Source organism: Anolis carolinensis, chromosome 1 (assembly GCF_035594765.1).
Source record: "Anolis carolinensis isolate JA03-04 chromosome 1, rAnoCar3.1.pri, whole genome shotgun sequence".
Taxonomy (NCBI): domain Eukaryota; kingdom Metazoa; phylum Chordata; class Lepidosauria; order Squamata; family Dactyloidae; genus Anolis; species Anolis carolinensis.
Genome location: NC_085841.1, coordinates 355,620,614 through 355,641,693, shown reverse-complemented (window position 1 = coordinate 355,641,693; position 21,080 = coordinate 355,620,614). Strand labels below are relative to the sequence as shown.

General features: G+C 41.0%; 1 protein-coding gene across 1 annotated transcript in view; it reads left to right on the top strand.

Annotated features, from left to right (window-relative positions):
- Positions 1-21,080, top strand: part of syne2 (spectrin repeat containing nuclear envelope protein 2) — a 325,700-nt gene that overhangs the window by 23,723 nt on the left and 280,897 nt on the right. Inside the window, exon 2 of the mRNA XM_062967506.1 lies at positions 11,414-11,539. Coding sequence (XP_062823576.1) covers positions 11,461-11,539 — 79 coding nt within the window. The 5' untranslated portion in view covers positions 11,414-11,460. The remainder of the gene's footprint in view (positions 1-11,413; positions 11,540-21,080) is intronic.

The following is a 21,080-nucleotide window of genomic DNA, read 5'->3' as shown; positions in this document are numbered from 1 at the left end:
TGGAAAACACACAACACCCTGTGATCCCGGCCATGAAAGCCTTTGACGACACAAATTCCTATGGTGCCTCACTACTAGCTTTGTTTGCTAGGATTTATGGGAGCTGCACTCTATTACTATTTGGATGACTTACTATTCCTATCTCACTTGCTCTTGGGTGGGTGGAACAGGGAAATACTGCTACTACTACTATTACTCCTACTACTTCTAATACTAATAATAATTTCTGTCCTTCCCTGATATTCCCATGCCTTGTCTTCTTGATGTGTTATTGTTGATACCAAGTGTGAGCAACTTTGTCAAGTTTGGTGGCTGATTTCTGTCCACTGTTTCCCATGGGCTGCTGTATCTAATGCTCCCACACTGTTGAATTTTGGTAGCTTTCATTGCCAAATTTCAGCAGCAACCCACACAAAAAATCATCTAAAAAGTAGGAAATGCATGTTTTCAGGTTTTCCTGATTAGCAGCCAACCTTGAGTGGGAAACAACAAAAGCTTTTTACAAGCTTTTCCTACTTGTTTTAAAAGATTTTTTGCAGTTTATTGTAGAAATTTGAGAGGATGGTTGGGTTGGTTGTCCAGGTACCTGAAATGTATTGTCTCGCCTTGATATCGAAATTGTAGAAACAGAACCGGCATTGGTACACAGAGAATTCTTTCAGACTCAAAAAACATAAAATAGAAACAAGATTTACCATTCTTCTTGTTTGTTATTTACCTGTATGGTCACCATATATTTCAACATACAGTGACTTTATTAATGAGACACTTCTAATTATCAGTCCTGCTGAGGTCTTGCAGATTAAGGCTCTATTGTCAACTTCCCCTCTCCTACTGCTTTTAATTTTACATGGCAGTACTATCGTTTTCATCAAGTTATGTGATCTTATGATATGTCCAAAGTATGTTAGTATCAATTTCAGACTTGATTTGGTGCTAGACTTCGTGGTTCTAGAGGACCACCAAAAGGACAAATTAATGGATCCAAATCTTTTTGGTGGTCCTCTAGCACCACAATGCTAATCAGTTGGCACGTGTGATCTTGGGTTTTGGTTTTCAATTACATCTCCGTATTTGAGAACTTTATTTAGTTCATTCATAACTGCCCATCCAAGTGTAAGGTGCATCTACACTTTTGAATTAACACCACTTTAACTGCCATGGCTCAATGCTATGGAAGTGTGGGAGTTGTATTTTTACCAGGTCTTTAGCCTTCTCTGCTAGAAAGTACAGTAGAGTCTTGCTTATCCAACATAAACAGGCTGACAGAACATTGGATGAGTGAAAATGTTGGATAATAAGGAGGGATTAAGGAAAAGCCTTTTAAACATCAAATTATGTTATGGTTTTACGAATGAAGCACCAAAACATAATGTTTTACAACAAATTGACATGAAAAGCAGTTCAATACATGGTAACGTTATGTAGTAATTACTGTATTCACGAATTTAGCACCAAAACATCGCAATGTATTGAAAACATTTACTGCAAAAAACCAGACTGCTTTGGATAATACAGAATGTTGGATAAGTGAGACTCTACTTCACTAGTGTCTCACCAAACTACAACCCCCATTATTCCACAGACTTGAGCCATGGCAGTTATAGGGGTGTCAAAATTGCATTGGTTCTACAATGTAGATGGACACTTAATTTTCTTCGCAAAGATTTTGCCATCCTGATTGCAAAATTCCTTGTCTTTTCAGTCTGTTTTGTCAACTCTTCCTTCCAAATACATACAGTGCTTTCATTGTCTTAGTGAACATAGCACTCTCAGTTCCCTACTTTCCTAGAAATGTTTTTATTACCTTTATTAAACACATTCAATCCTCTTCCTTCTCATGGGTGCCGGAAAGGAGCAACCAAAAACAAGGAAACACTGGAAACACACCTTCATTATGTTCCCTATGTTTTTGGCAGTCAAAACCCATTTCTTTAGGGAATGGCCAAACACAACGCAACAGGCACATTTGTTGGAAAGGGCCTGGGTTTCTTCGTTTATCCTGTTTTGTCAACCTGCCAAGCTAATGTTGGTCTTAATTGGCACCCTTCTCCTCCCTTTTCCTGTCTTGGAGCTGGTTTTGTCCTTGGGTGGGACCAAGACCTAAAGAAGCTGTTGGCTCCATTGAAGGATGTTCTGTGGTTTTAAAGGAGAGAGATGCCACAGCAAGGAGGTGGAAGGAGCAAGTTGAGCATTTAGAAGACTCATTCTTAGCTGCCTTCATTTTATTAGTTGCTCGTGTTTTTGTCAGCCACCCTATAACAGAAGTATTTTTTCTTTCAGAAATGTTATATCTCTTGGATTTCAACTAATGGAGTACTTCAGCTGGTATTCCTGCTGAGTCTGACTATATAGGGTTTTGGACTGTAACATTTTCTGACCTTTTTGGCTGGGAAGTTTCTGTCCTCAAGGATAACCCACTATTGCTTCCTCCTTGATCGTATCTTTCTCTCCTTTTGCCTTTTTAAAATATTGATTTGCAGTTCACATGCTGTGTTTTCTTTCTAACCCTTAGTTTGGAGTTTCACGCTGTTTCATTGGATTACTAACCAAAGGTCTGCTGGATGGGATGGGTTTTATTTATAGGCTACACAATTAAATCAATTAATTGGTTTGAATGCCACCTTCCTCTCATTGTAGAGCCCTCCAGATGTTCTGAACTCCAGTTTTTTTAATCAACCATAAGCCTGTATGGCTGTTTACAAGGGATTATGGCATATGGAGGCATGCACCCTGAGGGAGGCTGCGATACATGAATTGATGACATTTTTAATTGGATAAAGCCCCTATCTAATGGGGCAAGAGTTTTAAGCCACTTTGATTCTCCTTTTTAGAGTGAAAAAGCTGGATACAAAAACAACAACATCATCATCAACAACAACAACAACAACAACTAATAATAATAATAATAATAATATCCATCTGTCAGCTGCAAAAGGCCACTCTACTTGGATTTGCATGCATTATTCCCTGATACATCACACAGTCCTAAACACTTGGGAAGGTGTCCAACATGTGATCTAATACAACAGCCAGCATAGTAATCTTGTTTGCTGTGTGTAGCAAATAATGTAAATCTTGTGTAGCAAATAATAATAATAATAATAATAATAATAATAATAATAATAATAATAATAATAATATCAGTGCAAGAAAACCGCACTACAAACTAGAGCTGACAGCTGGCACAACAAAACATTGCATGAAAAGTTCCTTGACAAAATTGAAGGAAAAGCTGACAAGGAGAAGACCTGGCTATGGCTCACGAATGGGACCCTGAAGAAGGAGACAGAAGGCCTGATCCTTGCAGCCCAGGAGCAAGCCATCAGAACAAAGGCAATTAAGGCCAAGATCGAAAAATCAGCTGATGACCCAAAATGCAGACTGTGCAAGGAAACCAATGAAACCATTGATCATCTCCTCAGCTGCTGTAAGAAAATCGCACAGACAGACTACAAACAGAGGCACAACTATGTGGCCCAAATGATTCATTGGAACTTATGCCTCAAGTACCACCTGCCAGCAGCAAAGAACTGGTGGGATCACAAACCTGCAAAGGTAGTGGAAAATGAACACGCAAAGATACCGTGGGACTTCCGAATCCAGACTGACAAAGTTCTGGAACACAACACACCAGACCTCACAGTTGTGGAAAAGAAAAAGGTTTGGATTATTGATGTTGCCATCCCAGGTGACAGTCGGATTGATGAAAAACATCAGGAAAAACTCAGCCGCTATCAGGACCTCAAGATTGAACTTCAAAGACTCTGGCAGAAACCAGTGCAGGTGGTCCCGGTGGTGACTGGCACACTGGGTGCCATGCCAAAAGTTCTCAGCTGGCATTTGGAAACAATAGGCATTGACAAAATTACGATCTGCCAACTGCAAAAGGCCACCCTACTGGGATCTGCGCGCATCATCCGAAAATACAGCACACAGTCCTAGACACTTGGGAAGTGTTCGACTTGTGATTTTGTGATATGAGATCCAGCATGTCTATCTTGTTTGCTGTGTCATAATATATAATAATAATAATAATAATAATAATAATAATAATAATAATAATAATAATAATAATAATAATAATAATTTTAAGTATATGTGAAGCAAGATTTAAAGATAAAGATCCTTAGTAATAAAGTACATTATGACCCCAAATTCACGGGGTTTACATTCCTAGATTTCACATGGATACATGAAACTGCAGGTAATAGTGACTCACATTGAAATGGAGGACTTCCATAAAGTGGTGCTGGATTACCCAGAGAAGTTTTGTTGGACATTGATGAATGAATCCTTAATTTGTGTGCTACTGCAATGGCAGTGTACCATCTTAAAAGAGGGAATACTTTTTATTTGGTAATGCTTCCAAGCATACATCTAGGTGAGAAATGACAGTTTTCCTTCCCAGTTAGAATTCTGTTTTCCCAAATGAAATTTCCCTTCAATCTGCAAATCTGTAATTTTGTAGGGCATGGGACAATGGAAATAATTTACAACTAAAACACTCCTGCCACAAATCTATATGTAGGAGTACCACTTTCAGCTTTATGGGTATTCACCTACATGGATTCCAAGAATTAAATACAAAGCAGGTGTCAAAATGCGAAACACGTTCTGTATGAAAGATCAAAGGCAAGGATAGATTTTCTGGTCAAAGTCACAACAGGTAGGGTGATTTAATGTATATGGCAAGGATCATAGAATCATAGAGTTGGAATAGACCACAAGGGCTATCCAACCTCATTCTCCCATGTAGGAAGACACAATCAAAGCACTCCCAACAGATGGCCATCCAGCCTTGGCTTGAAAACTGCCAGAGAACAAGACTCCATCACTGCCATAGAGCTCTTGCCATAAGGATGTTCTTCCAAATGTTGGGTGGAATCTTCTTTCCTGCAATTTGAATCAGCTGCTATGTATCCTAGTCTCTAGAGCAGAAGAAGACAAGTTTGCCTGCTTCTCAATGTGACATCTTTACAAATATTTAAACATGGCTATCATGTTCCCTCTCAAACTTTCTACTCCAAACTGAACATACTCAGCTTTGGTCACCATGACCACTGGCCAAAGTGACTGGGAGATTCTGGAAGCTGTGGTCTGGAAGCAAGGGTGCTTTCCCAAGCTCTGGATCTGTTTAACACAAGCAAAGACTGACCGATGTGTACTCACCTCCCATAAGGATTCCAGCAGCAAGTCCATTTATCTAATGCTGGCAGGCTTCCATGTCAAACATAAGGCAATACAAAGGCGCCTTCACTTCTTTTGGAATCAATACAATCTTGCTCTTTTTATGTTTGATTTACACACTCCAATATTTCTGCCCACTTCACTGGCAGAGCTAATCTTCCCGTCACATTTATAGCATCTGCTTCCCCCTTCCCTGCCTTCTGCTTTTTCTTTTGCTTTAAAGGTCGCTGCCATGGTTTCTCCATTTAAATCGGACCAAGACCAGATAGGTAGAATACTGTTTCCTCAGTGATTTGCTATCTGGGGTAATATTTTCCTCTCACCCAAACTTGGAAGCAATGTCTTTATCACAAAGATAATTAGACATTTGTCGTTGCTGTTGTGTGCCTTCAAGTCATTTCTGACCCCTGATGACTTTAAGGAGACTCTTATCGGAGGGTTTTCTTAGCAATATTTTTTCAAAAGAGGTTCCCATTGACTTCATTTGTGCCTGTGGATTTTCATGTCTGAGGGGGATTCAAACCCCGATCTCCGATCTCCGGAGTTGGAGATCAGTGCTCAAACCACTATAGTACACCCCCACATTTAACAGCAGGAGTTATAGAAAAGAGTTGGAAGGGATGGAAGGTCCATCCAGCCCAACACCCAAAATCAAAGTAGCCCCAACAGATGACCATCCACTCTTGGTATTGAGTGGAGAAATCCACAAAGTTCCTTTGGGCATTATTTTTGGAAAGAAAAAGATGTGAACTTAGTTGTCATCAAGGTGTCAGGTGCTAATGTGTTGTCCAAGGTTAGCTTTCGAAAAACAATGATATTCAGAAATGGGATTCCCAAACTTTAAAAGTGATATGAGCCAGGAAGGTTGTGCTCTTTCTCATTCTTCCATCTATATGGCGTCTTTGGTCTCCACTGGGGTTTGGTTCCAGGACCTGCATGAATACCAAAATCCATGGATTCTCAATGTTAATACTAATAATTTGCTCTACTCCTGCCTCTCCTTATGACTTGAGGTGGGGGCACAACATAGTTAAAATACATTCCATTTTATATTTCTATGGAGGACACATATTGAAATACTGTGCATAGAACAAAGATTGAAACACAGAATTTATATTTAAAAGTTACAGTTAAAAAATGACGGTTAGGTCTTTCGGAAAATACAGGTCTTCATTTGTGTTTTAAATTGGTTTATTTGTCGGCAAATCATTCCACAGCCTTGGGTCTACTGATGGTGGTCAGTTGGCTTTGGTTGGTTGGGATAAATGGAAAATCCAGAGGACCAAAATGACTGGGTTGGATTGTACAGGAGAAGACAATCCTATAGGTAATCTGGATCCATTTAGGGCTTTAAAGGCCAAAATCAATACAGTAGAGTCTCATTTATCCAACATTCTCTTATCCAACATTCTGGATTATCCAGTGCAGTCTACCTTTTAGTAGTCAATGTTTTTGTAGTCAATGTTTTCAATACATTGTGATATTTTGTACTTTGCTTGGGAACAAATTGACAACCAGTGGGGTGACTTTAATATGGCATTATAGGCTCACTCCTAGATGTGCCTGTAACTTGTCCCTTTATATACAAAGGCATAATAAAATGATGTCCCTAATAAAAAATGGCAAAACCAAGGTTTGCTTTACAAATTAAAAATATTTTAAAGCCATAGATGGTGAAATCTGTGGATGCAAAACCTGTGGATACAGATGGCATACTGTACAGATAAGCTTAAGAACCATACTGTTAGTATCAGACAGTATACTATATTTTTCTTTATTGTTCCCCCTAGATTTGAGCCAATTGTATATTTAAATAAGAGCTTGAAAATGTTACTTCTTGGAGTCCAAGTTCCAAAATTTTCCAATTGTCATGATCATTTGCTGTGTTGACTAGGGAAGAGATTTCTGAGGCATTTCCCGTAAAAAGTAGTTTTTCAAGCTCTCTTTTAAATGGATCTTTTGTGAAAATATATTGATGGCATGTAGATAGCTGGTGTGCTTTAAAAGGGGGGGGGGATTTAGGTTAGTTATCTCCTTGATATGCTAATATCCTGTGTTTGGGGAATTGTTATTGTTCTCGTATGACAGAGTATCCAAACGTGCAATATCATTTCTCCCCTTGGGCAGAATAATTTGGTTAAGGCCCAGGAAAAACAGAATCACTTGGTTCTGCTGCTTCATGTGGAGATCGGACCTGCGATTATGACAACAACAAAAAATAAGTTTTTATAATAATAGCTGGCAGCAGTTTTATCCTGCCTCTGTTGCTTCTCGTGTGCCCAAAAATAAAACAGGCACAGTCTCTGTTTAACATTAAACATGAAACCAGAAGCCAGTGGTGCAAAGCTTTTAACAAATCTGCCGTTTTATCTCTTCCAACTTGGACTCTTTCTTGAAGCTTAACAGTCGATTGCTGGGAATGTTCTTTGCATGTATGGAAAAGCCTAGCCACACAGACAAGAAATAAAAAGTCTTCTTGGCTGGATTATAAATAAATAATCAAGGCAAACAAATTGAAGAGGCTTCTTGTAACACCATACCGTAGAGTTTTAGTAGTATGGCATAGTACACATGTGTGAAACTGAAAACCTATGGACCAAATCTGACCCTCCATGTCATTTTATATGACCCTCCAGATCAGGCATGGGCAAACTTTGGCCCTCCAGGTGTTTTGGACTTCAACTCCCACAATTCCTAACAACTGGTAGGCTGTTGGGAATTGTGGGAGTTGAAGTCCAAAACACCTGGAGGGCCAAAGTTTGCTCATGCCTGGTCCAGATGCTGGACTACAACTCCTATATTCTTCATCATTAGACATCACATGACCAGACCTGATGGGAGTTGGGATACAGTAACATATGAGAGGCTGCTGTTCTGTTTAGTCAGGAGAGTTGGGTTTGAATTTAGATTATAAGGCTTGTGGATATGATGCCTGACTTTAAAAGTCCTTTAAACTTTCCCCAATTGCTGTTGGGTTGCAATTCCCATTATCCTATGTCCACATGTTGGATGATCAAAAGCAATGGGAGTTGTTGTTCAACATAATCTGGGGACCCAAATTGGGTCCTTTTTATCCACAGACTCTCCATCCATGGACTCAATGGCCCTTTGAAGGCAAACCCAAGTTCAATGTGACCCTCAATGAAAATGGGTTTGTCACCCCTGTCTTAGTAGGTGGAAACTTAGCTTCCAATCCTATCTGACAATATTTTAAGTTTAAATTCTATTTCTGCCAGCTTCTTTATAACTAGTTTAAGGTGGTGAGCTATTTTGTCATGGCAGCTCTTCATTAACAGAACTTTTAAGTGTCTAGAAAACAACAAACTTAGAGAACAGCTGCTTGACATAGTTGGCCTTCCACATTTGTGAGTTTAGCTTTTGCAGATTTGATTGTGTTTTTGATTAAAATGTTATCACTAAGCATCTTTAGTTCCTATGGTCATTCGATGTCTACTAGATGTTGGCCATAGAGTTATGGTTGACCTACAGAGAATGTATCTTCCATGATTCCGTACCATTGAGCCATGGCAGTTAAAGTGGTATTCAACTGCATTAATCCTACAGTGTAGGGCAGGCATGGGAAACTTCGTCCCTCCAGGTGTTTTGAACTTCATAGAATCATAGAATAGTAGAGTTGGAAGAGACCACATGGGCCATCTAGTCCAACCCCCTGCTAAGAAGCAGGAAATCGCATTCAAAGCACCCCCGACAGATGGCCATCCAGCCTCTGCTTAAAAGCCTCCAAGGAAGGAGCCTCCACCGCGGCCCCGGGGAGAGAGTTCCACTGTCGAACAGCCCTCACAGTGAGGAAGTTCTTCCTGATGTTCAGGTGGAATCTCCTTTCCTGTAGTTTGAAGCCATTGTTCCGTGTCCTAGTCTGCAGGGCAGCAGAAAACAAGCTTGCTCCCTCTTCCCTATGACTTCCCTTCACGTATTTGTACATGGCTATCATGTCTCCTCTCAGCCTTCTCTTCTGCAGGCTAAACATGCCAAGCTCTTTAAGCTGCTCCTCATAGGGCTTGTTCTCCAGACCCTTAATCATTTTAGTCGCCCTCCTCTGGACGCTTTCCAGCTTGTCAACATCTCCCTTCAACTGTGGTGCCCAAAATTGGACACAGTATTCCAGGTGTGGTCTGACCAAGGCAGAATAGAGGGGGAGCATAACTTCCCTGGATCTAGACGCTATTCCCCTATTGATGCAGGCCAGAATCCCATTGGCTTTTTTAGCAGCCGCATCACATTGTTGGCTCATGTTTAACTTGTTGTCCATGAGGACTCCAAGGTCTTTTTCGCACACACTGCTGTCAAGCCAGGCGTCCCCCATTCTGTATCTTTGATTTCCATTTTTTCTGCCGAAGTGAAGTATCTTGCATTCAACTCCCACAATTCCTAACAGCCGGTAGGAATTTTTCCTGCTTCTTGCAGGGTTGGACTAGATGGCCCATGAGGTCTCTTCCAACTCTATGATTCTATGATTTTATGATTCTAAGTTTGCTCATGCTTGGTGTAGATACACCCTGAATTACATCATTAGGATTCCACTTTAACTGCCATGGCAACATCCATTGCAATCTTGGGATTTGCAGTGTGTGTGTGTGTGTGTGGGGGGGGGGGGGCTATTTTGGATTCTCAGCTAGAACACTCTAGTCCAGTGGTTCTCCACCTGGGATCCCCAGATGTTTTTGGCCTTCAACTCCCAGAAATCCTAACAGCTGGTAAGCTGGCTGGGATTTCTTGGAGTTATAGGCCAAAAACATCTGGGGACCCCAGGTTGAGAACCACTGCTCTAGTTCTTCACCAAACTACAAATCCCAGAATTCCATCACAGTTAAAGTGGAATGATAGTGCTAGAATTGTGATGTGTGAATGGGCCGCAGTGAGAATAATTTTTGATCTTTTTGTGGCCATCCCATAAGGTAGTATGGAGGAGCCCTACCCTTTCTATATATCATACTCAGCCATAGTTTAGACTTGACTGTGAATACAACCAAGATCTTTGCCATTCTCTAACCTTCTGCAACAGTGGACCAGAGGATACTTAATCTTTTTCTAAAAATAAATCGAATAAATCTTTATCAAGCCAAGTTGACATCTATATCTGACCTTCATGTATGTATCTTGTTATTTTTTTTTCAGTATTTCCATTAGAGCATCTTGAAGCAAAATGTTCCATCAGATAACCATGGATCGTGACAAAAGGCATTTCTAGAGTCATTTATATAAACAAGATTTATATGGGAATGTATAAACAGAAATGAAGGAGTACATTTCTCAAGGCTGTCTTAATTAATTTAGAGCAATTACTTACAATAAACAGCGTGAACTGGGCATCTACCACAATAGGGAGTGATGCAGATTTATTGCTTTGTGTGTTGGATCAAGTTCAGATTTCTTTGGCTCCAGTCCACCTTTTCAGCAAGTTTATGGTGTATGTGTTTTAAAATTTCCCTGCTCAACTGCACAAACCTATTTTATGTACAATGGTGACCATGAACTTTCACAAGAATCAATTTGGAAGACATTGTATGTAATTGTTAAAATGTGAATTTGTTAAAATAGATGAGACTGGAGGACGGGAAGAGTGTTGAGAGTGTTGTTGGGAAAAACAAAAATAAACTTTGTTGCACATGAAATGCAAAGAGGTCCATTGTGGTCTCTAAGATACAGATACAGCAAGGTTGTTCTTGCCATGTCAGACAGTGTCTCTTTCTTGGTTACTGTCTTAATCTTTTGTCAGCTCAGCTCCTTTTGTTTCCAACCTGCTGTAATAATTGCTGACCAAGGCAAGAACTCGCTAATGGGAAAGATGTAACAAGGGGGAGAGAGAGGAAAATAAAAGAAGGCCCCTCGGGGTAGGTAGGAACACACGGGCTGAAAGTACCCCAGGAGGCTTCATCCGCTTTCTAAACTTTCTCCTTCAAATCTTCGCCAGAGATCTTTGGATGCAGATCCCTTTCTTGTTTTACAGCAGTGCATTTTTCCAGACATGAGGGTGAGCCAGCTGTAAGAAACAGCACCCAGAAGGATAGCTTTACGACTTTGTGATTCAAAAAGAAGGCATAGTCAATGATCCAAAAGAAATATCTTAAAACGTTGTGCCAGAAAACAGAAGCTCTTGTTTTTCCTTCTCTTTTTCTTCCTTTCTTTCTTTGCAAGTATTGATTTTGTAGGAGAAACTGTCTACGCTTCCAATTTTCATTGTTCTCTTTGTCTTTTCTTCCAGTTTGGTTGCTGAAATGCGCTCACAGTGACTTCCAAGGGCTTCAAAACATGGAATTTACCAGAATATCACCGTCTGATGAAGAGCAGTCTTTTACGGATATTGATGACCTCCATTATTCGTTGCAAGGTAGGTTCAGCACATCTTCTCAGGGATAGTTTAATCCAGGCATGGGCAAACTTCAACTTCCACAATTCCTAACAGCTGGTAGTTGAAGTCCAAAACATCTGGAGGGCCAAAGTTTGCCCATGCCTGGTTTAATCTCTTGTGCGTAGAGTTGCCAGAATGAAAAATGGAAATGTCTTCCACACAGGGAAGACTAACACACCTCAACCTACATCCTAGCCTAGATATGTTAAATCTTGCCTAGATACTGGAATTAACCTCAGGCTTTTGGTTGTTGCAAATTGTTCCACCTTTCTATAAGATTTTAGTTATTAGTTTCTAGATGTTTTTTACCCAGTGATAAATGTATACTATGCATTTATGTTTGTATGGGTCATTTCAGTTTTATCTTTGGCTATTTGTGTCTGTTACTAAGTTTAAAGTTATGCTGCTTATATATTGCTTGATGTGATCTGTTTTGATGTAATTTGTATGTTTTCCCTTTTGGGCATTGAATGTTTGCCATATATGCTGGGAACCGCCCTGCGTCCCTTCGGGGAGATAGGGCAGTCTACAAACAAAGTATTATTATTATTATTATTATTATTATTAGTTTATTATGACACAGCTAACAAGATAGATATGCTGGATTTCGTATTACAAAATCACAAGTCGAACACTTCCCAAGTGTCTAGGACTGTGTGATGTATTTTCGGATGATGCGCGCAGATCCCAGTAGGGTGGCCTTTTGCAGTTGGCAGATCGTGATTTTGTCAATGTCTATTGTTTCCAAATGCTGGCTGAGATCTTTTGGTATAGCACCCAATGTTGTTGTTGTTGTTGTTATTATTATTATTATTATTATTAGTTCCTGAGTATTTAATAATTATGGGAAAGAGGGACTTTCAACAAATGTTCTAGTTACTTGGTTGCACAACAGACAACATCTGCTGAAATTCCCTCTTTTACACAATCATTAGAAGTACAGGAACTGTCTCCAGTTTCAACCCGAGCAACCCAATTTATATGGCATAGAATGAAACATTAATGGAAGAATGTCTCTATTGGTCTATCTAATGTAGTTTTTTTTTGGCAGTGGGTGAAAAATTAATTTTTAGATTATTGGTCCTAGAATTATTTAGTCAGCATGTCCAGGGACTCTGGGAGCTGTAGTCCAAAATAGTAGTAGATACATGTTCTCACCCTGCTTTCCTTGGTAGTCAACTGTATGCTTCCACAAATAGTTGACTACTATGGTTTCTAGATTGATCGTTGCTTTCTTCCATACAACTTGTAATCCATGTCCAGCTGCTTCTGAACCTTCATTTAATGCCTTCTAAGGTATTTGTACATGACTAATTTCCCCAACCCAATGATTTCTATGTGTTTTGGATGATAGCTTTCTTCTTGAGCCAGTAGGGATAATATTGGATACAAACCAGTAGATAGCTGATATGGGACATTTACCTCCCTTTGTTAATTATTTGCAGTTTTTACTATAGTGGGCCCTTGGTATGTGATGGGTTTGGTTCCAAGATCCCATTTGGATACCAAAATCCATGGATCTTCAAGTCCCTTTATATACACTGGCATAGTAAAGTGTTGTCCTTTATATATAATGGCAAACACAAGATTTGCTTTTTGGATTTTTGAATGGTTTACTTTTTGCATGGTCGAATGTACATTGAAAACTTCCTGTGAAATAATTCGAACATTTACTAGTAGTGCAATTATATGCTTGTCTACTCAGAAACATCACTCATTTTAGAGATAGAATTCAAAGACATGATTATGTTAATCTGGAATATCAGTATACAAAGAGAATGAAGTTCAATGCAGCACTCTGGCTGGTCTTCCACAACATCTTTGGATCAGTTGAAAATGTGTTTGCTGAGAAATCTTATCTATTTCTACTGTAAAGCAAACACTTCAGTGTGGTGTGCTCCTCAGCAAATGGGTAAGGTAGTATTATGTTACTTGTAATGTATTTTGGTACTGAGGGTTGCTAAATAAACCTGGATTTGCTCAGGAATGGAAATCAGGTGGTTTTTCAAATGTTGTTAGAGAACAACTTTCAGCATTATGTACTATTGGGTGGGGCTCTTGGGACTTGCTATCCTACAAAATCTGGAAGTGGGCATGATTCATACATGGGCTAGGTATACTTTTGCAGCCTTAGCTGTCTCTTCCAGGCAGGTTAAGCCGTAATAAAATGGAATGGCAGAGTTTTAATTGTTTCAGTTTGGGCTCATTGGAGAAAAGGGGGGTTCTGAATGTAATAAATTCAGTGCAGGTATGGACAGTAGCTCAGTGAATGAACAGTGAGTCAAAAATCCTATTTCACAATCAAATCTAGCTTGAGAAGTAGCAAAATCATAGAGGTTTCCTTACAGCAGCGTTGGGAATCATGTAGCCTTCCAGATACTGTTGGACTGTGACTCCCAGCAGACCTAGCCAGTATAGCCTATAGCTAAGGATGCTGGGAGCTGCAGTCCAAAAAACATCTTGAGGACTGAATGATTGCCTGCCCTACTGTAAAGCATGCATATTCTCGGTTTTATTTACAAAACAGGAATCACAATATATCATGCGTGGAAAACTGACTTCTATGCTGCCTATGGGCTTGGGGAGTTCTGTTTTAAAAAAGTAACTTTTCCAGGCTGTGTTCAGGTTGATGCTCATGGTTGAAGAGCAGAGCAACACTACTCATGCCTTTGATTCCATTGTCCACCAAGAGGTTTCCTTTTTGCAATGCTGATTATGAAACAAAGGATTCCTGAAGCTTTAGACCAGAGATTCCCCTACTGTCGATCTCCAATGTTTTGGACTTCAACTCCCAGAAGCCTCAGCTGCTGTGACCCATGAGCAGGTCTTCTGGGAGCTGAAGTCCAGTTTGGGAAACCCTGCTTTAAACTAGTGTTTTGAGAGGGCCAGCGTTATTTGCTGTTCCGTCGTACTTTCCTTTGCTGAATTTCATCCTTATCTCTGTTCAAACAGTGCTGCAGCATGGCAAGTCAACTGCGATTCCTCATCACTGCAAATTAAAAGATGTGGTTGTCTCCTTGCGACACATAGCAAACCTTGTTTTTCAGTTCAGAGGAAAATGCTCAGCTCTTCTCTGAGTATACAATATGATCCCATGGGGAGTATGTTCCTAAACTTACTGTAGAAATGAGACATACAGGGTACCTGAGTTGTTTTCACCAGATCAGATTTGGCCAACAAATTTGATAGGAGACACGTAGAGCTATTAGAGCTGCAAAACAGGACAGTTTTTTTTTTGTTTTTGTTTCAGGAGCAACCGGAGTTGCTTCTGGAGTGAGAGAATTGGCCGTCTGCAAGGACGTTGCCCAGGAGACGCCCGGATGTTTTTGATGTTTTACCATCCTTGTGGGAAGCTTCTCTCATGTCCCCGCATGGAGCTGGAGCTGATAGAGGGAGCTCATCCGCGCTCTCCCCGGGTGGGATTCGAACAGGATAGTGAAGGTGTGCATGTGGCCAGCAGGTTGAGTATTGCCAGCTATGTGTTGTGCCATTGGCCCTGAAAGCCAGAGTTGTGGCTCACACGGAGCCTTTCTGCAAAGGCAGTGCAGCCTTGGACTACTAAATAAATATTTATTTAAACATTTATATTCCACTCTATATCTCAGGAGGGTTTGTGCCTGTGCCAAATGACATAATGTAGAAATGCCCAGTTAGCTTCTTTTCATCCCATATCCAGGCCTGGAACCAGATTTAAATCAGATATAGATAATCATCTGTATCCAGGAAGAAACCTCTGGCCTGGGTTACTGCAGAACTATTGGTCTGGTTCTGTATAAGGCAGATTGCTCTGGATCCCTTAAGAGTGTGATCTGTAAATTGGGAAGCCTGCAGTCCAAATCTCACAAAAGGAAACCTGTAGATGCCACATGCAAAGGGTTGCCCTTCAGCTTCACCTCTCACTTGCAGTATAGGAATAATAATGCGAGGAGCTTACTGTAAGGATTACTGAGACTGTTTGTGAGACACCTTGACCTTGTAATAAGCCAGCAAAAATATTGTTGTGTACTTTCATTTTACTAGCTAGGTTAAGAGGATAGTGGCCTTTGTGCTGGCTGTGAGACAAAAGAAGCTCTTTCCTCTGCAAACAACATAGAAAGACCAACTAATAGTCTTAGCGAGCACGCACACACACGTATACATGCATAGATCTTCTATCATGCAGATTCATGTAGTTACATAGATATTGAAGGTTGGGCTGCTGACCTAAAGGCTGCCAAGCCAAGGAGAGCACGGATGAGCTCCCTCTATCAGCTCCAGCTCCATGCAGGGACATGAGAGAAGCCTCCCACAAAGATGGTAAAAACATCAAAACATCTGGGCATCCCTTGGGCAACGTCCTTGCAGACGGCCAATTCTCTCACACCAGAAGCGACTTGCAGTTTCTCAAGTTTTTCCTGACCGGAAAAAAAAAACGTAGATATGATGGCATGATCTACTTCTCTCTCTGGTAGGCACCCTATATTTCCATTAAAATTGTGGAGGAGACCTGTTTTGCACTGAAAGAAAGCTGTCTGATGGAGGGCAGATGGTGCAGAGCTTGGAATAATTCCCGCTTTATATACTTCAACTTCCAGAATTCCACGGCCAGCATGGTCTGTAAACTGGTTGATTCTAGGAATTAGAATAATACAACTATAATGTTTCCAAAGACTTTATTTATTTATTTTGTGTCAAAAGCATTGCTTAAATAAGTTTAAAAACTGATAAATAAAGGGATCACAAGCAGCTAAATAGTTTTAGACCAAAAACGGGCGACAGCAACTTCATTGTCTATAGCTTTACGCAGTTCTTTCTCTGTGCACGAGGCAGGGCATTTTGGGCAAGAGTACAGAGGCTGAGTTGTTTCTTCTGCTCCACAATCACACAAGGTGGAGGATTCTTCTAGGTCGTGCCATTTTGCCAGGTTGTCTTTTGATCTCCCCACTCCGCTTCTGAGTCTGTTCAGAGATTTCCAAATTGCCCATTCTTGGTTTGCCCCTTGAAAAAGACCCTCTTAAGGGGCCATTCAGTTGGAATTGTCTGATTTTTCTGCCCATAGGGATATTCTTGCTGTTGCTGGAGGAACATTTAGAGGAGTGATGATTCTCATGAAACTTTTCCTTGATTTCAGTCTACTGGGAGGGGGCTGATAGCTATACAGTGGGTGGCTTTCACAGTGTTCAGCCTTATTTCTCTCACAATTGACAGCAACTTCCCGTCACACATTGGGGGGGGGGGGGAGGCAATGCCAGCTTGCTTATATAGTCTATCGACAGGTGTAGGCTTAAGACATCCTATGAGTATTCTATATGTCTCATTCAGTGCTATAATCACCTGCTTCATGTGGGCAGATTTATGCCAGACAGGGCAGGCGTACTCAGCAGTTAAGTAAGACAAGGCCAGGACTGGTGTTCTTATTAATTTTGGGTCTACATCTCATGCGCTATTAGTAAGTTTCCGCAGGAAATTAGCTATCCATCTCTTCTTCACCAGCCCACTGACTAACCTGTGTAGGGTGTTCGGTTGTCTATGGCTAGCAGGTGAATTGTTGTTCATGTTGGTGTTATTAGCCTCGGCCTACAATTACAAGTACACTCTAAGTATAAAGCATGAATGCTGAGCGCTGGTGTAATTATAATTATATACATTTGCCTCTGTCTAGGTGTATTGCAGTAAGAACAATATGTGATTTGGAAGCACCATGAGAAAAATCCATATATGTTCCACCCTACAATGAATAGTATGGAACAATACTTCCCAACCCTTGGTACTCTGTTTTTATTGGACTTCAGCGCCCAGAATTCCTGAAAGTTTTGGAGGCTCAAAGATTGGAAACTACTAAAATAGAGGATCTGCATAAATTGCCTTTAAAATTTTATTATCATTTGGTTAGTAGGGGGATTTGATGTTCTGTCTGTTTTATATGAGAAGGGATATGTGGATTTTACTCATAGTCTCTTTAAATGTGCTTATACCTTCCTATACACTCATGTTTGCACAAGCCTCGTTCAACCATCAAATCCTTTTGTTGACATGATGATACAAATCCATGTAGAAAAACTCTTTGCTATGGTGCAGCACCACCAGTGTTTAGTTACCAGATTCAATGCCCCCCCCCTCATAATTTTCTTAGAAAAGGAAATTGTTTCAGGTGTGGCTTCTTTGCTAATAAAGGTACCACACCTGCCTCCTTGAGCAGAAATGTAGCTGTAGGTGCCAAGGGCGGCAAAAGAAGCAGGTAAGAGATTCCACAGTGACTCACTGCATTTTCCTAAATACTCTTCAGCTGCTATGCGACCAACCTGAGGGAAAGACTGATTTTGTGGCCATATTAAGATGGTAAACCTTTGTTGGCTATACACTGGGTGTAGCTCATGTGATTGAATTCACCTTGATCCAACAACCACAGCCCTGCACAGAAAAGGAGGTGTATAGGAGAAGAATAGGTTACACCCTTTTTCTTGATATGCTAGGTCTCTGTGTATTGTTGTTATTATTATGGTTGGTTTCATAAGTCTGCAGAGTTTTCGATAGTCAATGATTTTTTGTTGTTCGTAACAACACGCTGCACCAGAGGAATTATAAATGGCTAAACAATTGAAAAAATGTTCTTATTTTGGGTTGTTCTGAGTTTTCAGAGCTGCATGGCTGTGTTCCAGAAGCATTCTCTCCCGATGTTTTGCCCACATCTATGGCAGGCATCCTCAGAGATTGTGTGATATATTGGAAACTAGGCAAGGGAGTACACAGAGAAGCCATTGGAATCCACAAGCAATCCTTTGTTAGGAGGTGTTAGCTGGCCCTGATTGTTTCATGTCTGGAATTCCCCTGTTTTCAGAATGTTGCTCTTTACTGTCCTGATTTTAGAGATTTTTTTTAATACTGGTAGCCAGACTCCATGGTTTACTTCTTTCTGTTGAAATTGTCCACATGATTATGGGTTTCAATGGCTTTTCTGTGTAGTCTGGCATAGTTGTTGATTCCCCCAGGCAGGAATCAGCCAGGCCTTGAATCTGCAAAGCCTTTAAATAGTAATCAAGGTGATGTATTGCCACATTCCCATTTGCATCCAGCAGACAAGTGTTATTTCAGGGTTGTTGTGTGTTTTCTGGGGCATAAGTTCCAGAAGTTATTTCTCCCACCCTGAACCTTCCACAGATATATAAACCTCCTTTGCCTAGTGTCCAACAGATCTCACAACCTCTGAGGAATCCTGCCATAGATGTGGGTGAAACATCAAGAAAGAATGCTTCTGGAACATGGCCATATAGCCCAGAAAACTCACAGAAACCCAGTGATTCCAGCCATGAAAACCTTCGGCAACAAACTTGTTCATAACTTGGGGATTGCCTGTACCGTGTTTCCCCTAAAACAAGACAGTATATTATTTTTTGCTCCCAAAGATGCTCTAGGTCTTATTTTCAGGGGATGCCTTATTTTTCCATGAAGAAGAATTCACATTTATTGTTGAACAAAAAAAATGAACATTTATTATACACTCTACAGTAGTTGTCATCACAAACCAGCATAACCAGACAAACTGTGAATCCTATCAAGAATTTCTTGTTGCTACCATTATTTCCATGTACTGTACAACACTCTATAGCAGGGGTCCCCAAACTAAGGCCCGTGGGCTGGATGTGGCCCTCCAAGGTCATTTACCTGGCCCCTGTCCTAAACTTTAGACTTAGGGTTGACCTAAGTCTGCCTGGTCTTTGGAGGTCTCTTTGCTTACTTATGTCTTATGAGGTCGTCTAGATGGTCTTTGAAGGCCTCTTTGCTTAGCTACAGCCTTATGAAACCATCTAGATGGCTTTTGGAGGCCACTTTCCTTACCTATGGTCCTATGAGACCGTCTAGATGGCCTTTGAAGGTCCCTTTCCTTACCTATGGTTTTATGAGATTGTCTAGATGGCTTTTGGGGGGCCCTTTCCTTACCTATAGTCTTCTTCTGGCCTTATGAAATCATCTAGATGGTCTTTGAAGTCCCTTTCCTTACCTATGGTTTTCTTCTGGCCTTATGAGATTGTCTAGATGTCCTTTGAGGGTCCCTTTCCTTACCTATGGTCTCTGCTGGCCTTATGAGATCGTCTAGATGGCCTTTTGGGGCCTCTTTCCTTACCTATGGTCTTCTGGTGGCCTGATGAAATCATCTAGATGGCCTTTGAGGGTCACTTTCCTTACCTATAGTCTTGTGAAACCATCTAGATAGCCTTTGAGGTCCCTTTCCTTATCTATGGTCTTCTGGTGGCCTTATGAGACCATATAGATGGTCTTTGGGGGTCTCTTCGCTTACCTATGGTCTTATGAGATCGTCTAGATCAGGGGTCCCCAAACTAAGGCTCTCCAAGGTCACTTACCTGGCCTCTGTCTTAAACGTTAGACTTAGGGTTGACCTAAGTCTGAAACGACTTGAAGGCACACAACAACAACAATCTTAATTTTGGACTATTTCATCATAGTTCGGCCCCCCAACAGTCTGAGGGACTGTGAATTGGCCCTCAACTTAAGAAGTTTGAGGACTCCTGCTCTATAGTATGTACATTTACCAATCCTGCATGCTCTGGTGTTCTGTTCGGCGGGCATGCTTTCAAATACAAACTTTGCTAGGTCTTACTTTCAGGGGAGGCCTTATATTTAGCAATTCAGCAAAACCTCTACTAGGTCTTATTTTCTAGGGATGCCTTATTTTAGGGGAAACGGGGTAGTTCCCTTTCAAATAGCTGGTCAGCATGATCTTACGGCTATAGTTAGCCATGTCTTCCATGGGAAATGACCCCAAGGCAAACCCTGTTCTGTGTGACCTCCTGCAGCCCTGTGGGTGGAAGAGTCCTTCAGGGCGAGGATTGAAGGAGAGGATCTCCTTCCTCACACACCTTCCTTCCTTTTATCCCCATGGCTACTAAGCTTTGGCGTGCCAAAGAGGCTGGTGAGATGGAAAAGACGGACTGGGCTGGGGTGGGATGGGATGGGATGGGATGGGATGTGGGGGGGCAGGTGTGAGCTGCCATTGAACATGCCTGTGCAGGATTTACCCTCCACGCCTGCTGTGATCCAATTTGCGCACCATCACCAGAGCGTAATTCCCCTTCTTAACCTATTTAACTCTCATGATCGGGTGCTGATGCGACAGGCATTGAAACAAATCAGCTGTTGAAGTCGAAGCTGTTCCCTTGAATGGGCTGTGCTGTCATCAAAGAGAGAACGAAAACACCCAGAAATGCCTAGTGGAAGAAACTTACTATCCAATCTGTAGGAAAATGGTTGAGTTTTCCTGTATGAAAATGCTGGATATTATGTAAATAATGCGTGCACACACATCATTTTAAAAAGGCAATCACACGCTGTTCATCTTATGGTGTTGTTATACCAGCATGGAACCAGAAATAATGAGATCATGAAATATTATTTCCATTCTGTCAGTTCCTGGAAGGCACTTGGCCAATCTTTCTATGGCAGATCAGCACAGCGGATGTTGAACTCTTGTTTTCTCCTTGTTCTTTTTGGATGCTTCCAGGCAGATGCCCTTTGTCACTAGTCA